The sequence below is a fragment of the Apium graveolens genome, chromosome 4 (genome assembly GCF_009905375.1).
Source record: "Apium graveolens cultivar Ventura chromosome 4, ASM990537v1, whole genome shotgun sequence".
NCBI lineage: Eukaryota > Viridiplantae > Streptophyta > Magnoliopsida > Apiales > Apiaceae > Apium > Apium graveolens.
The window spans coordinates 300,270,850-300,282,571 of record NC_133650.1 but is presented as its reverse complement, the minus strand read 5'-3'; the positions used below and the strand labels follow the sequence as shown (position 1 = coordinate 300,282,571).

General features: G+C 28.8%; 1 protein-coding gene across 1 annotated transcript; it reads right to left on the bottom strand.

The window, feature by feature from the left end:
• Positions 1–8,020: 8,020 nt before the first annotated feature.
• Positions 8,021–8,689, bottom strand: LOC141719924 (agamous-like MADS-box protein AGL62). The gene has a single exon (XM_074522285.1). It carries the CDS (start codon positions 8,687–8,689, stop codon positions 8,021–8,023), a length of 669 nt encoding a protein of 222 aa, XP_074378386.1.
• Between the last annotated feature and the right edge of the window lie 3,033 nt (positions 8,690–11,722).

Sequence of the window (11,722 nt, the reverse complement as noted above, 5' to 3'; positions counted from 1 at the left end):
ACTAAGGGTTCAAAATGAAAATATTCTCGCAAAATTTAAAAATCACATGAGAAAAATGATACAAATTTTCAAAGCGGGTGAGTGTCATAAATAATTTTTGAAAACCGCATACACAGATATCTAAATTTTCAAAATCAAATTTTAAAATAATTTTTGGAAATTAAAATGGTCAAAGTAAATATTAACGGAATGAACAGAAAGTAGAACATAATGAATCAAATAAATATAATGGACAAGAGGAGTAACGGTGAATAAAAAAGGGACATAATCCGTACCTCGAATATCGCAACTAAAGTAATATCAAAATCTGCAAATGATGTGCTAAATCCCCGACCCGTGATCTAATTACAAAATTAAAATTTATAATTAATATTTGTTGCTTCTTAATTTATTCAAAACTAATTTTTTTATCAATACACAACTATTCGGCTCCGAACCAGTACATTACATGTCCTCGAATTTAACACTAAAGAGACCAAATGTCATGTCATTATTACATTTATAATTATACAATATGTTTAAACGAATGCACCTAACTACCATACTGCTTACTAATTTAATAATACATATACATAAAATAATTAGATTGTAAATTAACTACCATTGTTCACCTTTATTAAATAATTAATTATAAATTATGACACTAGTATAATTGGACTCACTAGTATAACTGGACTAAGTACATGTACACCAATTAAATTGTTTTAATGGTAAGTGGCATACATAAAATCAATTTAAATTATAACTAATAAATAAGTATATTGAAGTAGTGAAAAACCCTCACAAAATTTTAATTTTATATAAATAATTTAAATAACTTGAATCATCCAATTGCCACACTATCATAGTCTAATCAACCGCAATTAAATAAAAGCTCACATATGCATAACCTAACTTAATAATTTTAAAGTAACATGAAAATTGGAATTGAAGCAGCAGATCTTGTGGATTAAACATATGTATAAATAAATTATATAATTCGCACTTGAATAATATAACATAAATAACATTATTATGGATACCAAAACTGAATGATAATAAAATACAACATGGTTCCTAGTTGACACTAATGACGTGATTTGACAACAAAGAAACAAGGATGGCCATACAATTTATTACTAAATTTGTGTGTTGTGTGTGCTCTATCAACAATTGACAAGGTCACATGCGAAGTGCTCAGCTATATGACTAATTATAATAACACGCAATAAAGAGTTACCTTATTCAATGAAAACAAACAAAAAAACTACTACAAGGCTCGATGACTCTGTTTTCCTCTAAGTCTTTATCCGCCTGCTCTTCTAGGATTTTTCTTCTCTTTTCCTTTGCTTGCGTAAATTAAGAATGCCCGTGTGGTGATATATATATATATATATATATATAGATATATATTACATAAGGTATCCTCTAACTATTAGAATTAAAATTATAACAACTAATTACTATTACTTTTATTTCTATGCTATTTAACAAATGAATTAAAATCACTTATTTTAATTTTAATTCAAATCTTATTATTATTATTATTATTATTATTATTATTATTATTAAATTCTCGTATATTACATATATACCCCCCTTAAATACGATTCCGTCCCCGAAATTAAACAAAACTAAAAACTCGTACCTGAATCGAATAAATACGGATATTTCTCACAAATAGATCCTTCTAATTCCCAAGTAGCCTCTCTCTCCGGATGATTTTTCCACAAAATTTTCACAAACGGAATTGCGTTCTTCCTCAAAATTCGCTCCTCTCAAGCTTCTTCCTCACAAGAAAGATCTTCTCTAATCTTATTCAATGGAGCAATGTTGGGCTTTTTTCACCTTACGCTCTATTTTCGCAATCTTGATCTTTTGGTGACCAATGCTGGGCTTTTTTGCCATCTCTAAACAAGCTATCAAGAACAGAAACCAAAAGAAAAGCCAATGGAGCAATGTTTATGCATGTTGAAGCTCTGATTTGTAGTGTAAAATTATTTGCTATTTATAAGAGGCTTGGCATTTACACTGAAAGCTGGCAACAATTATAACCTCCTAATCTGTTTTAAGGCAATTAAACATATTGTACCTATGACAATATCAATGATTCGAGAGTTACAAAAATCTTATTTCTTAATGTATGGATATTAGTAATATTAATGCTATTGCACATTTTTAATTCAAATTAAGCTAATAAATTTCATTATTAAATACTTATTCTAGCGAATTTGTTATTCTACCGGTTGTCACCACCACTCTCATTTTACTTAATCTAGTGAAAATTTTCTTAAAATTCACATGAAAAAATAATTCGACAATATCTACGTATAAGCTAATTATTTAGGAGTGTCCGTTTTGACTAAATTTTTTGCTGTGACTTACGTGTCAAAATTTGGTATTGTAATTTCCTTTTAAATATATTTTTCTTACCGGAAAACATGATTTGCATAAGATTTTTAAGATATTACGATCCGTAAGACGTCAATGTATCAAATAATGGGAATAATCTATTTTTTATTTAATAATATGGCCTAAAAGAATTTTTTGTTGGAGGAAGGTTCAATTGCTGAAAAATATGCTAACACCTCTTTATAGGAAGATATAATCATGAATACAGAAGTTTTTGGGGATAGAACTATTACCATACAATAATATTGGCTAAAATATGATGGAAATTTTGGTGCAATTTTAGTAAAACATGATAAAATTTCATTCCATTTCTGTTGAATTGAAGCTAAGTGCCTTTTAGGAGATATACAATGTGAATCGGAGTAAGTTATCCTTGTGCTGATGTTCAAATTTGGATCAGATTTAATTAAATTCATATTTATTTAAATTTGTTGGATTGGATTGAGATCAGATCAATTTCAGATTTTTAATAACATAATTTATATCCAAATTCATTAGGATCTCCGATTATCGGATCGGACCTCCGAATCCATTCAAATTTTTTGAGATGAATAATTTTAATTTAACATGGTTCAATAATAAAAAAACTTAAGCACACAAAACTATTTTAAGTCAGAGATGTTGTGAAAATAAAAATTTGAAAATATGTGAAAATAGTTCAGTTTAAAATATTTATAAAATAAATACATAAAAGTAAAACATTGTAATTTAAGAAATATATGAATTAATTATATAAGTCGTTTTGAAAAATTAAAATAAAAAAAGGTTGTGAATTGTGAATAAATAAAATATTATGTATGAAAATAATTTCTGACACACATGATTTACTCATTATAATATGATAAAATGTGGTGTGTAGAAGAAATTTTAATATGATGAAATAATAGTTACTTTGAAAATAAAATAAAATAACTTGAAAAATTAGAATATTAATACATATTAATTAATTTTATTAATTGATTATAGTTAAATTTTATTTATATATATTAATAATTTATAAATGTATAAGTTTAGTAGTTAGGATCTGGTTTTTATGGACGAGTGAAAATCCACATCCACTTCTTAATGAATCGAATCCTTATAAGATTGGATGGGAAGATGGGAGCAGAGCTGTTTTTGGAAGAAGGGGAGTTGAATACTACCAGTTTAACTGATCTTATGTCGTTATTTTACTAATCACGCTATTAGACAGAATATTTATGATGATAATTCCTTGGGGCACATCTCGTTGATCAGCTTAAATCTTCCTTTGTGTACCTATGCAAATAAAGTGACAGTACCATTTTTCAGAGAACAAGTTGCATTTGCATTCTATTCAATAACATTATCATATACCTTAGCGAAGAAACTAGCAATATTTCTACAATAGGTTATGCCTAAAGAAGTTAAGAAATACTATGATTCTACTCAAATTTTGATGGCAATCCTCAGCATGTTAAACACTCATTTTCGATTTTACGATGATAAAACCGTGAATAGACAAGCTTTGAAAGATAAAAAGAAAGGAGGCTTGCTTTTTCTGTTATGAAAGAACGCGGAACATAGATTGAACTTATGTCAGTCAAGAACCAAGCACCAAGTATTATGCGGGAGTTCTAGTGTGAGGACCGGTGAGGAATAACTTTGAGAGAAAGTGGAAACAACAAGAACCTCACTCCCTCCCTCCCTCCCTCTCTACGACCCTATCTAAAATGCAGTCGACTTATTTTTCGGATAAAATTGGAACAAGAATCATATATCTCCTGTTCCTAAAAATGCAATAGCAAATAATTATATAAAATATGAATAATATTTATTTATTTATATTATTAACAGGTCCGGTTGTAATCAATTTAGGTAGAATATTTTATCGAAATTGAAACATTTAAATTGAACTATTTTTAATTTTTTAATTTCACAACAAAATCATTTTTATTTGAATGGAGTTTTCATGTTTTAGTACTACTGTCAATTCATTTTTTATTTTGTTGAACGATGATTTGTACTTAAACCTGACAATTTGTTCATTTTATATTCTTTCACGTCTTCTTGTACTTTCGTGTTTAGTTTAAATGAATACTAAATCCATGACTAGTTAAGAATTCGTTCGTGTACATGTACCTGCATGTCGTGTAATTTTGTGTCATATTTTATATAATTTTGACCAAAATATTATTTAAATATTATAATTTCGATTAAATTTTTAGTCTCATCCCATCCAGACAATTTGGCTAACATAGAAAAATGGCAGCATTCCGTTCCCGAGGGACCTTAATTGAGTCCGTAAAAATAAAACCTGTTCAACAAAGTACTTCTCCTGTTACTCAATATATTTGTTTTTAACCTTGAAATAAAACAAAATCATTGCGTTCCAATTTTAGTAAAATAATGAATGATATTCCATTAGTAATGAAAAAGGGTGGAGGGGATCCTTATATGTGCTAATGTTGTGCAGGTCGATTAAAGGGTGCAAAAAATAGTTAGAACTAAATATGAAAAGTATGAAAAAATATCTCGTAATGTATTTAACCGTAAAATCGATTATGCTCCTGCAGAAGTGTCTACTTGTTATAAAATCTCATTTGTCAAAGTATGGATTTCATTTTCTTAAAAAAGGTCGCCCTACTCGAAACGAACAAAATATTATATATATTTAGCCGTGTAATTCGAGGAAGCAATGAAGAAGCTTTTGGAAGGTGGTTGGTCCAGGGTTTGCGGACTAGTGTAAGTTATGTTATGTAAAGTTGTTTATATTATATTATATTATATTATATTATATTATATTATACTATATTATATTATATTATATTATATATTATGTTATTTTATAGTTGGGACTAGTGTACTTCTTTTCAAAGTTATACTAGTGGGTTTGGTATTTAATTGAGAATTATTTTAAAAGAAAGTGAAAAATGTATTTATTGAATTTGGAATTCTTGTTTCTAGAACTGTAATCTTAAAAGATCTTGGATTAGTTTGGGGTCATAGATGTTAAATATCTTCTGCTGACATTTGTTTATTGATTAAATAATTTATCTTGGATTGAGGTTTCATCGTGATGACCTAATCCTCTGACGCCGTATATGGATTTCATTTACTAAAAAAAGGTCGCCCTATTCGAAATGAACAAAATATTATATACATATATATACATATACATATATATCGTAAACGAGGATATAGTAGAGGTTGCAAACAAGACGGTATACAACTTGGTTTTGGAAGATATGGTACTAAAACTTGTAGAGACGGTCGTCTTTCAGATCGAGCCATTGAAGTAGCGCCTCAAGTTATAATCGAACAACTCCAGCAAATAATTTAAAAAAATATGGAGACATGGGTAAGAGTTTTCGCATATCTTTTTATTACTAGCAGAATGGGAAACCAAAAGGAAATTCTATAAGTTACATTACTCGTATGTGCACATGACACATTTTACTTGAAATATGTGTGGTGAGTTTGTCAAATGCACGACAAGCCCTCGTTCGCTTCCATATTTAGGTTCCTCCAGTTGAGTCGCAAGCGAAAATCGTCAAAGGTCTCATTCAAATCTAATTTATAAATTAATCAATAGCTTCTTCTTTAGTTTTTAACATTTTCACAAAATAATGATTTTTCTTTTTCAATATATTTTTTTTGTTAGGAGTACTTTTATTAATTGAGTTCAAGTCAATAAGTTATAAGTGTTGTCAAATTTTTGAATTTGAATTTTTTTCTATTTTTTTATAAAAATTATAAATACAATATACATTTATAAAATATATGTAAATAATTTTAAAATATTTCTTTAAATATGTATTTATGTCAATTTATATCTGTTCATGTCGTGTAACAAAGGTAAATTTAAAATAGCCTCTTAATTTATTTATTTAATTACAATTACGTGTTTGTGTACGAAAAAGATAAACCGAAATACGAAAAAAAATTATGTCGTATATGAAATTGTTGACTGTAATTGTACCGTAATAATATGTATTTTTGGAAAAATTATTATTTGTTTCAAAATAAGACAATAAAAAAGAAAAAACAATTATTATTTCAACCAAACAACCCTTTACTACAATAAATTAGGGGTCCAAAATATTATTAAAAAATCCAATCTTATAAATACTAGGGGTCCAAATAATTATTACAAAAGATAACTTTTCTCGTAATAATATGAGATCTTGCATGTATTCATGTGCGTCTGCGAATTCAATTTGAACATATGTCCTGACAAATCAATTCATAAAAATTTATAATACAAATTTGGGGTTAGGTCGATTTTGGTTACCTAATCAAGCCCAAAATCCCTTGCAGCGTTACTTCATAAATTCCTTCATATCCAAAACCCCTCTTCGCATATATTGTACATACACACCCCTTCTCTATACCTTAGAGCCACTAAAGCTCAGACCTTTTTACCTTAAACCCCCCAATTCGTATATGTTTAGTTAAACCCGACAATTCGTTTGTTTTATATACTTTCAAATCAGGAAACTTTTATGTTTAGTTGAAATGAATAGTAAACCAAAACATGACTAGTTAAAAATTCGTTTCATGTTATGTACATTCATATCATAATTTCGTGTCATATTTTGTGCAATTTTAAATAAAACATTTTTTTTAATATTAAAATTTTTAATCTCGTCTCATCTGGCTGGCTGTTTGGCTAACATAGAAAAAGGATAAGATTTTGTTCCCGAGGGATCTTAATTGAGTCGGTAAAGATAAAATATGTTTAGAAAAATACTTCTCATGTAACTAAAGACATATGTTTTCAACCGAGAAAAAAACAAGATCATTGCATTTTTAGTAAAATAAAATAGTATGGATAATCCATTAGTAATGAAAAGGGGTGGGAGAGTTATATGTATATATGTTGATTAGATCCATTAAAGGGTGCGAAAATGGCTAGAATTGAATGCGAAAAGTATAGAAAAATATCGCGTGCTCTATTTAATCAGAAAATCGATTATACTTTTGTGGAAGTATCTACTCATTACAGAATCTCGAGTGTTAATGTGTGAATTTTATACACTACAAAAAAAAGTCATGCTATATCCGAAACGAACAAAATATAATATATATAGTAAAGGTAGATATAGTTGGGGTTGGTAGATGTTAATATTCTATTTAAATTTGTAATCTGAGTTTGTCAAATGCACGACAAAACCCCGTTCGCTTTGAGATCCAGTTCCTTGAGTCGCAAGTCAAAGTTCATCTTTCAAATCTAATTTATAGATTAATCAATTGCTTCTTCTTTTTTATTAATATTTCAAAAAAAAGTTGGTAATTTTTCTTTCCCAATATAATTTGTTTTGATATGAAAAACAAGATTATAAGTTACACGTTCATCCAACTCTCAGTGCTGATGTTAGTTGATGATGGCTATTTGAAACCAATGATGCCCACAGGGCTCTCTTTTTTGATAACTTTTCAATAGTAATTGACATTTTAAGCTTAAAGAATATTTAGACATATGCAGCTGACCATTTTCAAAAAACAATATCCATTACAACCTCAGAATAAACTTCAGATCAAACTGTTTGTCAAATTTAAGTTACAACTTTAACCAATAGATAGAAAAATGAACTTTCTTTTCCGGCAAAGCCACACAGCATCAATCAAAATGGAGACTCAGAACTGTCTAGCAAGACACAAGATCAGATTACGCAGTAAAGTTGCTCAGACCAAAATAACCATTACCATATCTGTAACCAGGGACATGAGAAGCAGGATCAATCTGATTAGGCTTAGCTTCAAACTGATTAAAGGCCCTGTGTCCATTAAAACCAAAAGGTGGCAAATTAGAATTTGCATTCTCAATCAAGATGCTATTAGCTTGATTGTTGACATTTTTCTTCAACGCTTCCATGCAGTCCTTCAATTGTTGAAGCTCATCAAATCCCATCTTTTCGACTGGAGATTCCCACCAAAACTGGCTCTGGCTAGCTTGCCTCATGTCATCAAGTGCCTCTCCTCTCTTCCTCTCACCCTCTAGTTCATTGAAAATCTGTGTGAGATGGAAGTTCAGCTCGCAAACAGTCATACTAAGATGAGCTTCAACGAGATGGAGAGTGCTTGAGTTTGAAGGTGGAGGATTGCGACTAAAAAACCTATCAATTATACCTTCAACATTAGGATGTCCAAAGGAGAACACTTTTCCAGCTGGAGAAAAGACTATAATGGCAATCTCAACTCCACAAAGTGTACAGAGCTCACTTGCCTTCTTAAAAAGGCCTGATCGACGCTTTGAGAAGGTAACTTGCAGGTGATTCTTACGCTCTATTTTCGCAATCTTGATCTTTTGGCGGCCAATGCTGAACTTTTTGGCCATCTCTAAACAAGCTATCAAGAACAGAAACCAAAAGAAAAGCAAATGGAGCAATGTTTATGTATGTTGAAGCTCTGATTTGTAGAGTAAAATCATTTGGTATTTATAAGAGGCTTGGCATTAACACTGAAAGCTGGCAAAAATTATAATCTCCTAATCTGTGTTAAGGGAATCAAACATATTGTTCCTGTGACAATATCAATGATTCGGGAGTTACAAAAATCTTATTTCTTAATGTATGGATATTACTAATATTCATGTTATTGCACATTTTTAAATCAAATTAAGCCAATAAATTTTGTTATCAAATATTTATTGTAGCGAATTTATTATTCTGCTGGTTGTAGCCACCATTCTCATTTTACTTAATCTTGTGAAAATTACCTTAAAATTCACATTGAAAAAATAATTTGACAATATCTAGGTATAAGGTGTCCGTTTTGACTAAATTTTTTCTATGAATTACGTGTCAAAATTCGCTATTGTAATTTCCTTTTAAATATATTTTTCTTACCGAAAAACATGATTTGCATAAAATTTTTAAGATATTACGATCCGTAAGACGTCAACGTATCAAATAATGGGCATAATCTATTTTCATTTAAAATAGAATTATTACCATACACTAAAATAGGATGGGAATTTTGGTGCAATTTTAGTAAAACATGATAAAATTTCATTCCATTTCCGTCGAATTGAAGCGTAAGTGCCTTTTTAGGAGATATACAATGCGAACCAGACTAAGTTATCCTTGTGCTGGTGTTCAAATGTGGATTGGATTTGATTAAATTCATATTCATATTCATTTAAATTTATTGGATTGGATTGAGATCGGATCAATTTCAGATTTTTAATAGCGTAATTCATAAACAAATTCATTAGGATCTTCGATTATCGGATCGGACCACTGGATCCATTTAAATTTTTTGAGATGAATAATTTTAATTTAACATGGTTCAATAATAAAAAAAAACTTAAGCACAAGAAACTATTTTAAGTTAGAGGTGTTGTGAAAATAATTTTTTTTTGAAAATATGTGAAAATAGTTCAGTTTAAAATAATTATAAAATAAATACATAAAAGTAAAACATTGTAATTTCAGAAATATATGAATTAATTATATATGTCAATTTCAAAAATTAAAATAAAAAAAAATGTTGTGAATTGTGAATAACTAAAATATTATGTATGCAAATAATTTATGACATACATGATTCACTCATTTGAATATGATAACATGTGGTGTGTACAAGAAATTTTAATGTGATGAAATAATAGTTAATGTGAAAATACAATAAAATAACTTATAAAATTAGAATATCAATACATATATATTAATTTTATTAATTGATTATAGTTAAACTTTATTTATATATATAAATAATTTATAAATGTATAAGTTTAGTAGTTCGGATCTGGTTTTTATCGACAAGTGAAAATCCATATCCACTTCTTAATGAATCGAATCCTTGTAAGATTGGATGGGAATAAAGCTGCAAATGAACAGAGCCGTTCGTGAACAAAACTCGGGATCGGCTCGTTTAAGTGAACTCGGCTAGGCTCGTTTTCTTAAACGAGCCGATCATGAACAAAATAATAAGCTCAGATAATTAAACGAGCCGAGCCGAGTTTTTTAATATTCGGCTCGGACTCGGCTCGTTTAGCTCGGACTCGGCTCGAACTCGGTAACTCGGCTCAGATAAATTTTTTAAATATGACATATACTCCCTCCGTCCCTTTCAATTGTTTACATTTTTTAGAGAGTATCCGACACGCATTTTAAGGTGCATATAAAGTATAGTTCTGTAATTTTTTTTACAATTTTATTTTTCAGAATAAAAATTAAAACATTCAACTTTTAATCAAAAAAAGAAAATTGTAAAAATAAGTTACATAACTATACTTTTATGCACCTTAAAATGCGTGCTAGACACTTCCCCAGAAATGTAAACAATTGGAAGGGACTGAGGGAGTAATAAATATTTACTAATCACTTTTATAAAGATTTTAAATTTTTTAATTAAAATTTAATACTAATTTTAAAGTATAATGATTAATGTAATAAAAATTCAATATATATTTTAACAATAAATAATTTAATTAATTTCATACATATCACTAGAGCTTGATTACTTTAACAAATAATTTCTAATTAAACTTAACACTAAATTTCACCTCACACTATTATTAGAGGGGTCTATGATAAAATCGACCAAAATTACAATTTCAAATAAATTAAAATAGTGAGTTCTTAAAATAAATTAGAATATTTTTAAGAAAAACATAAAATAATTTTAATAATTTTATTTCTCAACTACTTAAATGGGCTTACTTCCTTTATTTTATTTTATATCTCGTTTCTAATCTAAAACAATTTAACTAAAATATCAAAAATTACTAAATTTTGACAATCGACATCAACAATTTAAAAGTAATGTATAATTTCTAAAGTTATGAATGTCTCATTAATTTAAAATAAAAATGATTTTATTCTTAAAACTCGACTAGTGAAAAAAATTGATAAGTGTAGAGTGTGAGTATATAATTGTAAGATGAAATTAGTATTTGATCTCCATAAAACTTATAAAGTTATAAATTATACCTTAAACTTGGTCGATTAAAAAATATATGCGAACTATTAGTGAACAACTCGACTCGGCTCGAGTTCGGCTCGGCTCGGTTATTCGTGAGCAAACTCGTGTCCGGCTCGGCTCCTTTATAAACGAACCGATCGTAAACATTTTTTTTCGGCTGGGTTTTTAAATTCAGCTCGACTCGGTTCATTTTAAAAAAATTATGTTCGGCTCGGCTGGGACAGAACTCGGCTCGGTTCTATTCGTTTGCAGCTCTAGATGGGAAGGTGGGAGCAGAGCTATTTTTGGAAGAATGGGAGTTGAATACTACCAGTTTGTAACACCCCTTCTTAAAAATTAGAAGGAGGTATTACCTATCATAAACCTGCAAACAGAGCACTAATATATTTCTAAATAATAAATAAACAGTATAAAATCTCCAAAAATAATATTAAATCTTCAA

What these genes read in the sequence shown, in the direction of transcription:
- LOC141719924 (XM_074522285.1), bottom strand. Translation starts at nt 8,689, where the DNA reads ATGGCCAAAAAGTTCAGCATTGGCCGCCAAAAGATCAAGATTGCGAAA.